This window comes from Corapipo altera, unplaced genomic scaffold (assembly GCF_003945725.1).
Source record: "Corapipo altera isolate COAL_440 unplaced genomic scaffold, ASM394572v1 23, whole genome shotgun sequence".
NCBI classification, from domain to species: Eukaryota; Metazoa; Chordata; class Aves; order Passeriformes; family Pipridae; genus Corapipo; species Corapipo altera.
Window position 1 is genome coordinate 15,749,920 of NW_020884878.1, and position 19,109 is coordinate 15,769,028.

At 39.5% G+C, this 19,109-nt stretch overlaps 1 protein-coding gene across 2 annotated transcripts in view; it reads left to right on the plus strand.

Annotated features, from left to right (window-relative positions):
* The first annotated feature begins 327 nt into the window (after window positions 1–327).
* The window catches only part of STON2 (stonin 2), a 68,264-nt gene continuing 49,482 nt past the window's right edge, over window positions 328–19,109 (plus strand). The window contains exons 1-3 of one of the 2 annotated variants that reach the window (XR_003526743.1): window positions 328–368; window positions 15,433–15,641; window positions 16,073–16,327. Coding sequence is in view for 1 of the 2 variants with exons in the window: in XM_027638048.1 (XP_027493849.1) it covers window positions 15,554–15,641; window positions 16,073–16,327 (343 nt within the window). In the remaining variant the exon portion in view is untranslated. The remainder of the gene's footprint in view (window positions 369–15,432; window positions 15,642–16,072; window positions 16,328–19,109) is intronic. The other variant, XM_027638048.1, reaches the window with a different exon arrangement.

The following is a 19,109-nucleotide window of genomic DNA, read 5'->3' on the forward strand; positions in this document are numbered from 1 at the left end:
CTCCCCCTCGATCCCACGGTCGCGGAGCGGGGCCACCCTGGGCCGTGCACCCTAAGGGAACCGTGGATCTCCAAGGCACCCCAGCCCCTTCCCCGGCCGGGGCTCGTGGCGCCGCTTCCAGCCGCGACCGTCGGGACCGAGTTTCAACCTGTTCCCCTCGGTCCTCACACCGTCCGTCCCTCAGGGCAGGTCACTCCGCAGGCTGTCGGTGCCGCTCAGCCTTGCAGCCCCCGGCGAGGGCTGCTCTCGGTGGTGGGCGGCTGTGCCGGTGCGAGCGGGTCGCTGCTCCTCGGCCGCGGGAGGGTTAACGATCATTAGCGGCAGCCTGGGGAAGCTGCTTGTATCCACCTACCCCTCAGCTGCTCTGTGTAATTACTCATGTTTTGGATTTTTCTTTGCTTGGGTCTACTAAATTGTACTAAATTGTGCTGCTATTGAAATGTTTTTTCCTGCGGTTAAGATATTGCAAGGCAGAGAAAAATCGCTCGCTCATTTTTCTGTTGTCACGTTTGAATACACTATGTAAATGACCCGCTGAAAAAGCTCAAATTACATATTTCCACGCAAAGTGAGTTTTTGTGTTGATGTGGGACCAGACAGCCCCTTCCCTGCACTTTTGTGTAATTCAGGTGTTAAATGTTTTTTCTCTACTGCAGCTCTACTTTTTTTTTCTGTTGTTTTTTGTTAATTATTTTGTTGATTAGTTGGCTGTAATCAGAATCAACTTCTCTGATTTTTTTTTCTCTTGGCTTACTCCTTTCTGAATCTTCAGTTTGTCAGAGAGAAAAAAGTTAAAAAAATGCCCTACTGCTTAACTAGATGAGGCAATGCTTTGCAGCTCATGTCTTCTCATACTTTAGTTGTGCCTTTCGCTGGGAAATATCCTTAGGATAACTTCATAGTATTGGTTTTAGGGCACTTTTGGAATTGTCAAGGCAAAAAAATTGGCAAGCATTGGCATTTTTTTACTTGTGAATTGGCAATGAATCATTCTTGTCTTCTGTGAAACGTGCATTTTGCAAACTCACTAGTCTGGGCAAGTAAATTTCAAACTACAGGTTGCTTGCAAAATATTCGTGTTTGCCAGTTCTGGCACGTGACTGATTTTGTTTTCTCTTTTCTCTGCCAAGATGCCAGAAACATACTTTGTGTTACACAGACAAGCGAGATCTGGACTTTGCCTTAACATCGTCCAGATAAACAGCTTTATGTTAATCAAGTTTGTGTTATGGCAAAAAAGCTTGAAGAGCAGTTTCCCCCATCTCTTTGAGATGTATTATACAGGATTATTCAACATATCTGACTTTCCTAAATACCTAGTTTCCTAATGGCTAGGTTCTCTCTTCTCCAAGAATTTTCAGATTTGATTGATTATAACATAAAGCAGTGTTTGCTATGAAATTACATTTAATTTGCTGTATCGTGCTTTTGTCAGGTAAATCTTTGACCTTTTCTGTATACCATTAAAAGCTTTTTATTATATTCCTGTAGAGCTCTCAAGTACAAAGCAAGTAGCAGTAACTCCCTAGCAGATCTAACATACAGTTTTCTTTAGATATAGGAATATAGCTGGCAAATTTAGTGATCTCTGCTCTTTTATAGTTGTGGCTTTTAAATTATTTTTAAAATAACAGTGCCATCGGGAGCATAACAATTAAACTTTCCAGTAAAAGAAAGGGGTCAGATTTTTTTTCTCTCACATGTAGCACTGTACATCAGTTCTGATTAGCTGTACTCTCTTATGATTTGTATCCTTAATTATCATTAAGAACTTAAGAGGATACCTTTGTCTCTAACTGCAGATCTTTCCTTAACTCAAGTTCCTTGAATCCATCACTACATCAGTGGCATAATTAATACTTGGTGTGATGTGGTTGATTTAGATTACAGTCCAAGGGACACAAGGTAAAAAGATAACAGCTAAATCTTAGTAGTGGCCAACCCCCCATCTGGAGTCCTTGTTTGTGCTGCCTTGCCAGCTATCTTGTTAAGAACTAGCAGCTGGTACCATTCTCTGCTTGAGAAACCCAGACTATGCGGGGGTTAAAACCATATTTTGAGTGGGCTAAATACATCATGTTTGTAGAGTTCTTCATTTTCAGCTCTCCCAAGTCTGGCATCAGCAAATGAAGATGAGAAATGGTATCTATATGTGTTATAAACCTCTCAAGATGTTTTGCTGTTCAGGGTTTCTGTTGCCCCTATTGTAAAAGCGGTGACTTTTCCAGTCAGTGAGATGGTTTCCAAGGTGGCATCAGTGACAAAGTCATGGATTCCCCTGCTCTGACACTTGGCTCATGGTAGTAGCCTTTCTTCTTGCAGCTTTTAACGCAGCTATTGCACTGAGGCTTTTTGCAAAACACCTGTTGGGATCTTTACCAATATACTAATAAGATCAGTTTTGAGTTGTTGAAAAGTCCTACTAAAGGCCGTCTCTGCAACAATGTTAGCCTTCTCTTTGAAAGCTGGAAAACTAAAAAGAGCATGAGGAAATGAGCTATAGAACTATAGGGATTCATGGGGTGGTGCATAATCTGACATAATCTTGGCCGTCCAAAAGTTGGGTTTATCTAAGAGAATCACTTAAGGTCGATCTGCAGTCAGCTGGGAAAGGAGAACCTTTAGCAGGCAATTCTTGGGCAATTTGTCTGAACTGTTAGTTGTACTACCAAAAAAAAAAAAAATTGATTAAATACTCAATGGCAAAGCCAAATTGTTTTGTCCTCAGATTTCTTAATACATTTTCTTTGCAGTCTAACGTGCTGCATGTTTTCTTAAAGGACTGTGAGTTCTGCTAATGGAAGTAATAACTTCACAAGTGGTTAACCTCAAGGAAGGAATGCCTGTCTTTGTATGTGTTGGGTGTGAGCATGTATTGTCTTCAGGACTATGGCTGTAATTACAACCACATGAACTTGAGTCCTAGGAAACTAGAAGCCTTACAGCTCAGCTCATACATCTGGAAACTTTAGGGATTAAATCTTTGCTCCTAGTAGGTGATGAAAGTTTTGCCAGCGCCTTAAACAGGGTCAGAAATCCATCTAAAGGTGTCTGTATGGGTAAGATTGCTTCCCAGATAGGGATTATGTGTCTCCTATTGACTTCTGTGATCAATTTTTGCTGTCTTTTAGATGTGCAGATAAGGCGAACAGTGTGGAATGTAGCTTTTTTTTTTTTCAAAGCTTAAAGGGAGGTAAAATTTCAGAGATTGAGATTGAAAAAACAGAGTCCTATGGAAATACCAGGGGACACGCGTCAGGGTTCCAAGATGCTCTTCCTTTCTGAAAAAACTTTGGATGTAAATAAATGAATGCATTACTTAGAGCAGGAATACACTTTTTAAATTAATATCTTGATCACCTGCATTTACTGCTCTTCAGTTTGCATCTCAGAGCCTATAAACTGATTTTCTTTGGGATAAAACTGAGTCAGAAGGACTTGAGGAGCTCGTTTAATGTACTCCAAGTGCTAATGCACATTCAGTCTACAGGATTTGGAGATAATTGGAAGTAAAAGCCACAAAAAAGTAGTGTGAAAACTGTGCCCTTAATGCCAAGTATTTCACTCTACTGCTCTGCTCCTACTGGTAAGGTTTTGCTCTCTTTATTAGTGTAAACTTAGGATATAGCCTGTTGACCAACTGTCAACCAATTTTATGTAATATAATTCTTAGTATATATGGACAGAAAAAAAATACAAGGGAAAGAATAAACATCATAGCATAATGATAAAAAAGTTAAGAGAAGACATCAATAACAGGAGCATGTGTCGATTAGGTAACGATAGAAACAAATAGTCTTTTATTTAATAAAAAACACTCTCAAAGGAAGGAGGTTACTGAAGTGTATAGGTTTCTTATACATCAGTTCTATAGAGACAGTTTCTGAAAAGGAACAATAAAATTACAGAGCTTTTGGCCCTCATCCATCCCAAAAATCCTTCAATAGATACTTTTTGACAGGACATGTTTCCTAAAATGTTGACAGTATTTTCTCAGCAATGATATATTAAGGTCTATCAGTCCCCTGCAGTGAAATGTCTAGAAATATGTGTAAGATTTTCTTGAAGTTTATACCCTTAGATGTGAAAAAGACTTGCAAGTCTAAGCTAGTTGCCACACTCTTATTAGGGGGGATTCACCTCATTCGAAAATAGATCAGGGGAAGGATCCTCTGGAGGTGCTGTGTTCCTTCTGTTGACTATAAACAGAGCATCAGGTGACTCTCAGGTGTCTAACTGGGTGTCTGGAGTTAAGTGAGGCGTGATTCATCTTGCTTTACTGAGGTAACTGAACTAAATGTCTACACACAATTCTTCGGCTTGAAACAGAGGACAGAACTGACTGGTATGCTTCAGCATCCTACAAAGGTGTTCTAGTAGAACAAAACTGTCCTAATATTAAAAGAGCAGGCAGTGTGCTCCAGAGCTGAGATTCAAAGTGGAGCTCCTGGTCCAAGGGCAGCAGACCTGGCTGGTGAGCTGAACAATAAGGATGTCTTTTTGCTGAGCTGTGTTTCTTGATTAATTATGCTCTTTCAGGCCAAGTTTTATTTGGCATTTATAGACATGAGTATTTATAGAATCTAATTCTCTCTGTGGGCTCCTGGGTTTGCCAACTGTGAAATGAAATGAAAGAATTATCTTTTAATTTGCTCTTGAAAATGAGGGTGGGTGTATGATACAGTAATTTTGCTATCTGAATCAGGGGCCTCTTGTGAACAGAAGGTACCATTTGCAGAACTTCATGGTGGTTTTGTGGTTGTGTGGGTGATGGAAATGCATGGGAAAAAACTCTACTGAGCATTTTTGAAGAGAAAAAGTAGCTGCATAACTGAAACTAGAGCTGGTCAAGCTCCACAGCACAAGGCCAGTTTATTTTCTAATAAACAGTTTCAGTGGAATAGCTGTTAGGGAAGAATTTGGCCTATGAAGTTTAATGATTAGTTGGTGTTTCATTGCTAGCTGCTCCTGAGGACAGAAACCTGCCAACAGAAATACTCCTTTCTCTCTGATCCTTGCTGTGTTGTTTCCAGTTCACCACAGTTCATATATTTGCCTGGATAAAAAATATATCCTATATATAAAAATTATACATGGTAGAAACATCAGTTACCTGTTCCTAAATTATAAGGTTTAACATGAGGAATAAGGTCTAGGCTGATAGGTGCATAGATTTTTGGGGGGGTATTCACTGCCAGAATCTCAAATGTCACTGAAAGGGGTAAAACTGAGGTAGAATAGATTGGGCAGATCTGGGCTTTCCTCTCCTAAATAGTACATCTCTGACCTCTGCAACTGAATTGCCCAAGTCTCTCTGAATGAAGGCAGCTATGTTAGTTTACCACACTGCATGTGGACTCAGAGTTTGGCACCAACATTCATTTTTTCCCTGAAAAAATTGCAAAGTCTCCCTGTATTCAGTCCAGGCTATTGATGTGACTGTGCTTGGAGCTAAGGCTGGTTGAGGGTGGCCACAGACTTTTGGGAGCTGCAGCTCCGAACAGCTGCATTAGCTCTTCAGTGACACTGAAACTGGCACTAGCTTTCAAGAGGTAATTCCTTCTTTTCAGGAAGTTTGTCTTGGAAAATACTGAAGTTCTTCTAATTCTGCTAATTTTTGGTAGTTTGTAACGTACTTTTGTTTGTGTCTGTGTGAATTATGCTGGTGTCAAATTTACAATGCTGACACAGTGAGTCTTGGTACCAGAGAGTCCCTTTGTGGACCTGTGTCTTTGTGAAAGAGGGAACTAAATACCTCAGATATTTAAAAATCTGCTTCCAAAGTTTGTCCATTGGGGATGGCAGACTTTGCAAAAGGTTACCTGGATTCAGCTTCCCCAGAGCTGACAAGAGAGCTGTGAGACTGCATTAGCATTGCCATGAACTGGTATTCCCACATACCATAATGCTGTGCTACTGAGACATATTGTGGGCTGATCAGCAGAGTAACCATGGTTACTTACTGCTGGGTGGGGAGATGGGGTGACTCGACTGCGTTACTTCCATTCATTGAGTGATTTAGCCATTGTCCTGCTCTGTGGGAGCTGGTTCATATGAATTTTAATGTATAATACTACACATTTTTTAATACCCTGAATGCTTTGTAACTGGGCATTTGTGTCAGACTAAAATATTAGCATCTCATGGAAGCCATGTAATAATGTTGGTATTAATTATTTTATGCCCTTGAGCATGAGATGCAACTGGTCCTTCTTCCTGCTGTTAATATCAGACTTGCAGTGGCTTCCCTTTGTAGCTTCCTCAGCAAAATACCCAGTGTAATAAAATATGAGTGATTTGCTGCCTCCATATGCAACAGAGGGCCGCCTCTCACCACATACCTCTGCATCACTCGCATGATCTCATCTAGATAGATGGCAAAGCATCCTGGAATTTCTTTTCTGGAATGTATATGGTTGCCTACTGTCTCACAGGCACTGGCATAGGGGCAGTACCATAGAGTACCACTTATTAGTGTCTGTTAGTAAAAATGAACCAAACCAAAACCTCAATAAAACCAAAATCAAGCAAAAAAAAAATGAAGCGTTTTCTCATACCCTCTGTTCCACATCATGGTAGTGTATCATGCATTCTTATGTTTTGATAATTAAACAAGTACAATTAGACACAAATGACACAAATGCATTAGACAATACCATTGCAAACATACTATTTTATACTGTGTATGAATTTGACTTGTCATGAAGTTTGTTTCTACTTCAAATATATTTTTGGTAATATTATATAAAATACTGGGTATCTTTAAATTCACTCTTTGTGCAAGCTTTTTTTTTTCTACAGTTGTTTTTCATTCTCTCTAAACAGCAATAGCCATGCTAAACAAACAGCACCATCAAGTCTAATGGACCTATATTTAGGGTGTCTAAAATAGAGAGTGACAACAAATGTGATATTTGTGGGTTGCCCTGAAGGGCTGCAGTGTCCTGGCATCACACTAAGTTGTGTAATTTCAATTGACTCTTCAGACACTGGAAATGAGGAAAGACCAGTTGGATCATCAAAAGAATTTTCTGCCAGAGGAAGCTTGTTCCCTGTGATACCTCTTCCAGAGTACTGTTTTTTGTCTGGCATTTAATAATCAATCAGGTCTTCCTTAAAGTGGAAGACAACTTCTTGTTTTAATGTTGCCTTTATCTGTAACAATCAAAAAGGATCTCCTTTATGATGAAAATCCCTTTTTAAACTCTCCTCATTGGAAGGGTTCTGCTGATACAGATTAGAAGTTATAAAATATGTTATATAGAAGCACAGTTATATAGAAATTATATATAAATAGGTGTTAGCTATATGGAAATACACAGAAGGCTTGAACAGAAGATGACTTCCTTGCTCAGTGTTCATAATCTCCCTTTCCAGCCAAAATTCAACACAAGCAAACTCTGTTTTCATTCAGGGCTGCATCACTTCCTCAATAGTCCTTGTCTTCTTGATGCTTTCACAGTTGAATTCTGTGTTTTTCTCTTGCTCTGAATCTGTTCTCCTGTTCTGTGCATACTCACAACTCAGCTAGATCAATGGTCATCCTCTCTGTAGGCATACAGCCTACAGTGAACATCTCTGTCTGCAGGATTCAGTTTATTGCTTGTCTTGAATATGGCTAGTGTTTGAGGGCTTGACTTGCTTACTTGCTTGCTTTCCCCAGCTTTCTTTCATTCTTTCCCTAGCTTTCTTAGTAAAATCAGAGTTTAACTGATACTGATTGATGGCAAATAATTAAACCCACCGTTTTCAGTGAAGATGTTTTCACCCAGCTTCTAGCATTAACTTAGTTGTAATTCAGAAAATAAAGCCCTGATTTCGTTTGTTCAATTGAAACTTGAGGCACAGGAAGAATTCTGTGGGCTCTCCTTTTACTAAATGGAAGCAGGATCAGTTTTCGGGTTGTACAGTGAATACTTGAAAAGCGGTAAATTTGTTGCAATGCATATAGGCAGTGATGGAATGCTATTATGTGTCAGAACAGGATGGCACTTTGTACAACTCACAATGTGTGTTTGCTAGAAGACTGTTTATCATCCAGCACAATATTCCAGAAAACTTATGATCACTTACTTGCTTCCCTGTTTCTTTTGTCGTTAGTCCCACTTTAGGAGAAGGACAGGTAGATAGGATTTTTTGGTCTATGTTCACTTCTTGATGGCTGTCTTCAGTGATGTCAGGCTGCAATGACATAGTTGGTTCAAGGGTTATTAATTGTAGAACATTATGCTTTTTGCATAAGTGAGATAACTTAGAAAGTACACTTTGATAATCATCACAATGGCAAGTAAAGTACAGTAGCTTTTGGAGGGTTTGGTAAATGGAATACATCTGGCTAGCTTGTCTGTGCACAACTTAAACAAGAATATATGAAAGCATTAATATCAAGATGTGCAAACCAGGTTGCTCAGTGGGAATTTTCTTTGAAAATCATGTTCCTTGTATGATGCACTTTTTCAGGTTTGAAAGAAGAAATCAGTTTTTAAACCCAGTTCCCTCCGCATACTGTGAATTGGAATGGTAGTTGTTCTAGCACTGCATTGTGCAATAGCTGTGACTACTGCAAATTCACTGTCCTGAAGCAAAGAAAAATCTGTGACACATATAATGGGCAGATGTGGAAGTCTGGGATCGGGGTGCTGCTTTGGAGTTCTGCCCTGTGAAGGCCTTGAGAAAACAAGGAAGAGTGGTAAGGACCAGGTACCTGCCCTCTTCTGACAGAATGTTACCAACCTCTCCTCCCTTACTGCATTTACACTTTTTGTTGCCTACTGTTATTACCAACAGAATTTTGTTGAACAAAGTAATATCTGATCTGAATTAGTCTAGCCTTTGGGAAGAAACTCCTTAAATTAGTGGGTTTTCTCCTTTTTGTACGATACTGACTGGGGAAAAAAAATCCCAGATTTTAGAGATGAAAATGTTCTGCTAAACAAGTTGGCACATTGGCTTTTCCCTGTGATCTTGTCCCAGTCTACTTTTAACACTTTATTGCTGTTTATGGTAACAGAAGCATTTGACTGATTTTTACCTCAGATTCTAGTTTGAGTTGAAAGGCTGGCAGTTTGGGAAGTTATCCTTCAAGTTTCCATGCAATTACATGACTGGAGGCTTCAATTACACTTTGAATGCATCATGTACCCACAGGGAGCTGTATTGAAAGTCCTGAAATGTAGAACAGCTTTTCCAACATTTCAACGGGAATTCTTCCTTGTTTTCTGCCTGCTATATGCTACTTCTAATTGTAAAAAAAAATAAAAATAAATCCTATTCTTTTTGTATTGCTGCTCTTCTACAGTGTCTTTTTATATTTCTCAAGTTTTTAGGAGTACAAGTAATAGAGAAGGAGGTTGTACAGTTTTCTACCAGTATCAGGTTTTGAATCTCTGTCTCTCCTTATGAGCCATCCAGAACTCATGAAATATTTCTAAGGCATGGTCTTGGCAGAAGGTGCCTCCTGAACTGCCTAAATATGCTGGTATTACCTGCAGGAGAGCATCTGAAGTGCTTTTTCTGGTGGAAAACAGAGGAGCTTCTGTGGCAGATAAATTTTGGTGTAGAGAAAACAGCAGCTGTTGACCTTTCAGCTATTAGCCTTGACGCAGATATTCCTGAGGGAGATGCTTATGACTTTCTTACCAGTGCATCTCCTACAGACTCTCTTCTCTTACTATCACTGAAATGTGAGCTTCCAGCAAAGCTGGGATGTGTGTCTGTGGGTTATGGTTTTATGTGTGGCGGTTGTATTCTTGTGGCCTGGAGAAAATAAGGGCATTGTAGGTCACCTCAGCTTTAACACTGCTTCTGCCACTGACTTGCAGTGTGGATTTAGGCAGATCCTTTTGTATCTATTGGAATAATTGAGTATGGTCATTAATTAGTGTGTCTGCACTGGGTCCTGTGCTCAGGGAGGGCCCCAGTCTGCTTTTCTGTCATTCCATGTGCCAGATGGTTCTAGTCATCTTCAGTACCACTCTGTCTCACTCCATCTCTGTCTAAAATGGCCGGGAGGCGGTAGTAATGACCTACCTTGTATGGCACAAAGTGGATTTGCCCAGGCTGTGTGGACAGAGTACTGTCAGGGTTCTTGTCACCGTTCACTTAGATGTAATCCATAATGGGCAAAGCTATCCTTTCCTCCGGAAAGGCTGCAGGGGTTTCACAAGGCATATCCATTTAGCTCCCTTTGAGCCGTGGTTCTTCATTTTATATTGAAAGTTTTCATGTAAGTGTTACACGCACCAGGTAGTGACTGAGATTCTTAAGCTGCATCTGAAATCATGGAGCTTATGCAATAACATGTATGAATCAGAGTAAGCAAAACTAGTGTAAGATCTAAAACTGAGTTTTACCAGAGATTTTCTCAGGAGCTGTATTCATGGAGAAAATATTGCTAATATTAGGAATACAATAATCAACCAAATATGACTTTATTCCTGTCATCATCTAGGTTATTCATAAGGTAATCTTACCTCAGGCATTTAGGCAGAGGTTGGTACAGTGGTTTATTTCAGTAAAAAAAATATCCAAATCCAGTTCCTTTACTTCATTGAGCTTCTCAAGTTTAGTTGTTTGGTTTTTTTCTTGTTGTTTATCTCTGAGTTTTGTTTATGCTGTGGCACCTTTAAGTACTTGAGACTTTCTTTTGAAGCTTAAGAACTTAGTTCCAATTTGGAGTTTGTTTGTTATTCAGATCAGGATGTGCTGATGGTCAGTGCTTGTTGCAGGCCAAGTTGAGAGGAAGAGCCATGAGCTCTCTCTCACTTGGAAATTTGCCCAATGCAGCAATCATTCCTCAGTTCATGCTACCAGAATTGTTTTGTCTATACAGGTTTGCCAAACATGTGGTCAAGATAAAATTACTTATTTTTCCTTGAGGCTTTCCTGGTGGTAGTGAAGCTTGATTGTTACAACAAAAGCCATGGTCAGAGTCTTTCCTTTTTTGATGTCCCTTTGGCATTAGTTTCCTTTTCTGCTTTGTGGAATTTGACAACTTGTCTAGTTGTTTTCCCTTCCATGGTCTCCTACAACAACCAAAGTACAGTAACCAGTTAATGTTTCAGTTTCTGGAACTGTAAGGGAAAATATGAGCAAGAAAAACAGTATCACTGTATGGATTACAGGATTTTTTTCAGTGGTGCTGCCGTTTTAGGCAATATATTTAGGGAGTCTATACATTTAGCACAAGCTTGCTATTGATACTACATTTGGAAAAAAACCCAAACAAATCAACAAGTGGATTTAATCATCAATTTTTTTATTATCATTTTTTTCTCCTTCTGTTTTTCCATGTAACTGTAACCTAGTATCTCTGGATGGTGGTTAGAAAGCCTGCTGCAGTGTGCATCATATGGATGAAACTTGGAGCAATTGGAAAAATGATCCTTAGTACTTAAAATTATTAACTGTGGTAAACTGTTTCTTTTAAGCAGAGTTGAAATCTGCTGAGAAACAATGTTTGAGTTTGCTGTCCAAACACATGAGGAATTAAATACTTTAAATGATATGTTTACAAAACCACCACTCAATTACAAATATTTCTGAATTCCATTACAAATACTTCTGATACTTCTACACCTCAGTAGTGCCACGAACCATTACTGCTGTTGGTGTTTGTACTCAGGTAGTGTGTAAAGGTGCCACTTAAAGTGAGGCCTCATTGTACAAGGTGCTGCATGTAAGATTTCTGGCACAGGATAATTATGTCTTTCTCAAATAGATCTTTTTGACTTAAAAAGTTAAAAAGAGAAGGATTCTGTTGCTAGAGTAGAGTTGTACAAAAGGACAAATGGGTAATCATGTCACAAGAAGGAATGGTAATAAACAGAATTTACATAGTTTTGAAATGAGTTATCGAAGTAGTTTTGCCATTTTAGAATGAACCTTCATCAGTTTTAAAAAGGGGTTATGAAATGTGGTTGATCAAAAGACTAGAAGGACTAGAGAGGCAAGGAGTTTTGTTCCAGCTCTATGATCTCTACCCTTTGGAGAACTGGAAATAACTGTCACCTACTTGTCACTCATTTCCATGTACCACTGTGAAACTGTAATATGAAAAAGGGACACCTGAAGCAGAAATTTCAGCCACTTAGAGAATTTTTTTGCCTCATGGTCAAATCACTGCATTGGAATTGATGGTAAGAATCATTGGGGTCAGGAGGTATAACATCTGCTTTACCTTGTATTTACTGTGTAATAGTAACAGACTTCAAATTTGCAGTTTTTTTGCCAAAAATCTGATGAATTAGTTTACCTTTTTTTTTAACCAGTTCAGCACCAAAAGCTTCATGCACGTAATAACACAAATCTGGAAATAATAGTCTCATACAAATCCCATTCATGTAGAGAGAAATAATGCTGGCCTGGCCTGGTAATATCTTGTTCCAGGAGATGTGTTTCCGTCTGCTTTTTTTTGAGCTGTGCAGAATAAACTTTTGCTTTAACTGTAGCTCACTTGGAGTTTAAAGGATTTATTTGTTCTGTTAATCCTTGTAGGCTCCAAAATTCATTTCTCTACAAATAAAATTCATTTCTCTACAAACATCTCATAGATCTTTGAGAAATCTGAAAGATAGGAAGAAGCACTCCAAAATTCACTTGGAGAGTATGCACTGCAGTGTTTAAATAGTAGGTGCTGATTGCTTTGCTACAGAGAGGATTCAGGTTTATCTACAGTGTCAAATGGTTCCTCTGGAGACATGGACTTTTGTAGTAGTTCTGCAAACTGCAGCATCATTGTGTTACCTGAAAGCACAGTGACAGTGGTATTGTGCCAGCTAAGGCTCCTTAGTTCACTGTGGGGTTGGCTTAAGTCTTTCTCTAAAGGAGGATTTTGGAGAGTGAAGAGGTGTGAAAAATAATTTGTGGACGAAGTTGTATTTTTTCCACATAGTCTGCACAGGAGTTATCTGTACATGATTCATAATTCTGTACAGGCATTAAGTTTAAGGGGTGGGATTGGGGGGGTTTTTTGTGTATGTTGAGAGAATGCAAAATTGTATTTTTTTCATATTTTTTTTAATCCTAACATAGCATCCTCAAAATGCCTCTATTCTGAATATCTTTGAAGCTATTAGCTACTCAGACTGCCTTTCCTTTCTTTCAGGTGGCTTGTCTAAAGGGTGCAACAACCCTGATAAGTCAACACAACCTCTTTTATTTACCAATCTGAGAAGTCTGTAGAAAATTCCAGTCATGGCAAAGTTGTATAGCCTGCAATGCACAGTATTCTCATGCTTTTCTGGGCTCATAGTACTCACTATCTATTTTAAAGTGCTAATTTTCCTGTCTGGTATTAAGTGGATTTTAAGAACTACTCTTGTCACGGGATGTTAGGGTACTCGAGGAAATCCATCTTAAAATAGTGGCATAATTCTCCTACATACGTGCGCAGCTGAAACAGACCATTTTCTTGCCTTCTTTCATAGCTTTTTTCCCCTTGAAAAAAGAGTTCTACTGCAGTCTCTGTGCATCAAGGACAAGATAAACTGTTTCCTTTTTTCATTTCCTGCCACTTCATTCTTCTTTCAGGACTTTTCCAGGAGAAAGGAGAGGTCAGTATCCAGTTGTCTGGGAAAAGAAGATTTAGTTACAGATATTTAAACAAACCCCAAAACAAACAGTTTAATTGGTCACACAAGGAAAACGAGATGCCGAGGTCATCCTCTCCTTCCCTCATGTGGTGTCCAAGTAACCCTAAACATCTGATTATTTTTTTCTCTTAGCTCGCCTCTATGTTTAGCTCTGTAGTTTCTATTAACAGCACTCAAAATGGATGTTGTGCGAGGCAGGCAAATGTACCTGCCCACAATGCTTGAGGACAGGTGTCCTCCCGTAGGAGTGGAGGAAACAGGGTTAGGGCTCAAGTGCCACTGTTCCTACCACAGAGGGGAACTGGTTGTGTAACAAGGGAAAAATATGCAGGGTGGCTGGTCAGCGGGCCATAGGAAAGTCTATCGTGAGGGGATCAGTCTTATGGCAAATTGCACTTAACCATCAGGATTGTTTCTAGGACTCCTTTTTGTGGTTACAGGAAACTACATTTTGTGTTAAATTCTGCTTGAAAAGATTCATCTTCAGACAATGAACATGGATTGATGAATTCTTTCTAGGTGTCAGGCAGGTTTGTGACTTCCAAACTTTTGAAGTTTTCAGCTCATTCTTGACTGCTGACCTACCTTCAGCAGACAAATGACTGTGACCCTGAGGAGAATAATCATATTGGAAGCCGTTTAATGATCTGCTTCCTTCAGAAAATGCTTAAAGATTGAATGCATTTAAATATCAGTCTGCTTTTTGGACCTAAATGTTATTAATGTAGGGTAAAGAGAAGTGTCAGTGAAGTATCTGTTCTTGTACACTAACATGAAGTTTCACCCTGAAAAACCCTTTAGTTAGGAGAAAGACAGCAGGACAAGAGATGCTGCTTTAAGGCTCTTTAAAAAAGCTGAGGCTGAGTTTCCGTATTTTCAAGTACTTGAATACCATGGCAACAAGAGCTTCAATGCTTGAGTTAATTGGGGACAGAATTCAAATACTTTCCTAGGAGGCTCCTCTGAGAGTTTTGAAGTGGTTTGCAAATCTGAGGTGGTCATGGGTGCTTGTCAGAGAGAATTTCTTTCCCTGGACCTGACTCTCCCAATTACTATCCAACAACCAGAGCTCTTTGCAATGTTCCCTTCCATCTTGCAGATTCCCACATCTGTGTGGGGTACATACCATTGCAGGGCATACTAAATTAAGTTGTCACATCTGTGAAAACATTTGCTGAGCTACAGCAAAATCATACTTAACTCCAGACAAGAACTAAGATTTTTTTTTTTTTTTTTAATTAAAATGTGAAGTTCCAGTCAAGCAGCAGAGTTGAAAGTGCAGCTAGCTGAGAAGACATCTGTCTATACCAAGACCATGATAACAGTCATTGGCAACTCATCCTGATTCCAGAGCCAGCTACATACATGTTACTGATAATGAAACATGAAGCTTATTTCTTGCTCTTGAGAGGGATCAGATATTGTAAGCATCAAGATGAGTAAGGACATGTTGACATGTTGACATCTTGAAGTGGGGATTGAGTTACATCATAATCAAAATTTGCTAAACCTGGGAGAATGTCCTCATTACTGCTCTTGCTGGAGTTATGAGAGGCGTGGCTCTTTGAGTAAGAAGTAAAGCATTGGTTTCAGTGATGGGCTGCTTTAACATGAGGATGTTTGAAGATTCTCAGATGCTTTAAATCAAGGAGTTGCTCAAGTGTAGCCCTCCTCTAGGCACACAGGTGACATTCTTGTCTCAAATGTGGTAGTACTTTGACAGTACTGTGCCTGTGGTACATACACTAGTTTAGCATTCTATATTATAAAAAATGGTGACACTAGTTTCTCCCATTTAATTTTCTAGAAGAGGTAATTTACTTCTTTCTTATTTTAACAGCACTTGAAAAGAAAGTGCAAAGGAGGTGTTTCCCTCCATTGGCTCATCTTCACTGTACCTCTCCCATTCTGCTTCCTCCTCCTTATAATCCCCAAGTGAAGATGAGGAGCCTGCTGCGAATATGACGTCTGTGACTAGTGTCATTGCCTCCCACCAGTCTGAGTGGGTGTCCTTCAATGATGACCTGATCCTCCCTGTTAGCCCACGAGGTAAGCTGTCTGATTTTCTTTGAAACCAGTGAGACTTTGTTTGAATTAGACCAACTACTGTCATATATCTAGCATCATAGAGCTTGGCTTCTAAGTGGAAGCAGTATGTGCAGAGGTTAAATTATCTCCTGCTACCCCTATGTAATAGGAGAATTTGGGTCAAAAAGGTAAATTACTCTCTTAATGTGATCTAATGTAGATCTATAACAGGTTTTGGATCTGTCCTTCGAAATTCAAGGCAGCATCTAACTGAGCATGGAGGAAATGTCACCCATTATAATCAAGTGCAAAACTATGTGCAGTGTTAATCTAAAAACTGCGTTAGGTAAAGGAGAACTTTCTACAGTTAATGGCAAATTTTTGATATTTCAATAAAAAACGGTGAAGTAATGGTGAGTCCTGCCAATCTTTCTGTGTCATCTCTATTTTAGGTAGCACTGAGGAGCCTCTGGAGAAATGTTTTAATTCCTCAGACACCTCTCCAGAAGAGAACCAAAAGGCAGATGGAGAATTTAAAGACCTTTTCTGCACAGAGTTGGAAGAGGCAGCTGACCAAACCAAGGTGGATTCTGCTGCGCTTGGTAACCGTGTGTGTCCTAGCACTGATCTGTCATCATCCATCAGTGCTTGGGTTCAGTTTGAAGACGTCTCATGGACTAGAGCTTCATCAACCCACCCACAAACAGGTGAGGCAAAAGCAAAGAAAAATAGTAATACAATAAGAACTTACAGAATTTTTCCTTGCTCTTTGGTTTCTCGAAGGTTGACCTTTGACTAGTTTGTACTGTATTTTAACACAACTAATGTCATCAGTTTCAAAAAGGGCTCTCATACTATCGCTGGGGGTTGCACTAGCAATATTTTCTTTTTATAAAGAAAAATAAAAGCCATCTGTGATTCACTCCACCTATGTCTTGACTTAGTTTTGGAAACTGCCAAAGTGCATTAATGGGGAAATAGCATGAAGGTGTTTTCAGTAGTGACATTTCATATGTAGAGGTATGAACAGCCATCTAAAAGGTCTGATCCGTGTTTGTCTCTGTAATCTGGAACTGAAAAGAGGGTGATCGTTGTTCTCTGTGGTCACAGTCTACCTGCTCATAGTCCCCATATGGTTTTTGCCAGTTGAGACCAACAGTGTTACAGTGCCCATCAGTACTTTCTGCTGTCTTTTGATGCTATGATTTAGCAGCTGGAGAACTACAAAGACAACAGAAGTTTACCCTAATTCCATTACTGCATGCACTTTTCTTCAAATATGACAGTTTTTTCTGACATACTTTAAACATGCTTGCAAAGCCTCTGGTTTGCCTCATCATCTTATGCTAACTGATGTGGCTATATGAGCTTCTAATTTTTATGTATGAACAGAATTCTTCCATATAGGAGGTTATGGAGTAATTGCCCAAGAAAACATTACTTTACTTTTTCATGTTTAAATTGAGATTATCTCTTAATATTTCCACTTTATGATCGTTAGTTATTGAAGTAGTTTAAAGAGTTATAGCTTTACTCTACTCACTGAGTCCATCAAATACTCCTTGTGACATGAATAATACTTCTGTTAGAAAACTTGGACTGTCAGCTTTGGGGTGGGTTTTGGGTAAACCCCATCTGTTTTTCCATCTGTTCTTTTGATAAGTGCTACAGTCTAGTCCATTTGAGACAGTGGTTGGACCTTTGTGCAGGAGAAGTGTGTGAATCTTCTGGCAAAACTAAGTTTTCCTGACCTTTTTATCTTTATATTTATTTAATGGTTCTTATTCTTAGATGTAATATTTACTCATCCTAGTGATGTGGAGAGAAGGAAGAGCATTTAAACCAGGAGTGTAAATCTGTAAAACTGAGGTGCTCTACCTCTCTCTGTAGTTTCATGGTTAAGTGAGCCTTGTGGTTACTCCTACAGGCACATACTTTTTCAAATGAGGCCATATTCCTTCCCAGTGCTCTTATGTCTTTGTTAACTGAAAAACTCATAAATGCACCTTCTTCTTAAATGAAAAAAAACCAAAATCTTTACTCAACATAAATAAAGCTAGTCATAAGAAGGAGACTTCCATAAAACTAATTTTATGATGTATTACTTGACTTCCTATCCTTAAAGGGATGTGGCCTAGGCTTAAGATATGTGCTTAGCAAAAGCGCTGTCTCTTGGTTTGTGTTTTTAGTCACAGGGGATACTAGGCTTTAGGCAGAGGTCTAGGATATCCAGATGAGGAAATTAGAAAAGACTTTCCAAAAGCAGTGCAGTTTTGAAGAAGACAGTCATTTGTACCCTTGTAGAAGCTTGTTGTATGTGATCTGTGTCACCAAGGCAGGATATTTACACACTAACTTTCAGCGTCTGGCTGAGTTTCATGGAGCAGGGTGATTCCCCTAGCAGTTAGGTCAGGATGTGCTCCATGTAATTCTTGCATGGCTATTATTCTTTGATTTATATAGGAACCCTTAAGAGGTTTCCTAAGGATATTTTAAAATCCTTATTTATGAGCTGGTCCCACTCCTATTCTGTATTTATAAATGGCCAGAGCAGTGTAGCTGACAGCCTCTAAAGGGAAGGTCGTGGGATAGAAGAGATGACAGCTCTTTGTTTCTGGTCCTCTACTCTGAGGGACATTTGACAGCAAGAGGTAGGATAAACTTCAGCCTAGTTGTTCTCAATTAATCTGCAGATCACGTCTTTTTTCTATGGGTGGCAGCAAAGCTGGAGACTTTGTGTTACAACCTCGCTATGCTAACACACTCAGTGGAAAGCCTGTGGTGACAGCAATTATTCATTTCCAGTAGCAAACAGGCTGCATAAGAACAATAGCAGATACCCACAATGGGGGGGAGAAGAGTATAAAGGCCAAGTCTGAACAGAAGGAGCGGTGTGAGAAGGATGGAGATATTTAAAATCTGTTTCCTGTGCAGGCAGCTGTGAAGAGCAATGTCCTGAAGGCTCAGCACCCCTGGTACCGTTCTTGTCAGGGGTCCAGCATGTCAGGAAATCATCTGTCTGTCTGTCTGCACTCAAGCAGCTGCTCAACTGACTCGATACTACCCAGGCTGATGGCCAGGCTGCCTGGAAACACATTTTGAAAAGGGCTTGCAAAGGGGGATTTCCAGAGTGCCCTGAGAGCAAAGAGGATGTGTCCTAGGAGAGAGAGATTTTGTCTTACTCTGACTTTAGAGCTATAGTATTTTTGCATTGGTTACCCCAAAAGCAAATACTTGTCCAGATGTGCTCACAGTCTGAAAAAAAAAGGCAATATAAAGACAACTGGAATGAAGTAGTTATCCTATGGGAACTGTGTTTAAAAGAAACCCGAGGCTAATGCTGGACCCTTGTTGTCCTGGGAAAAGTGAAGACATTATTGACGTAGGAGGAATCAGGGAAACTGATAGCAAGAAACAGGGCTGAACAAACAGGCAAAGAATTTGGAAGATGAGAAGAAAGGTCAAAACCCAAGGTGTAAAAATGAAAAA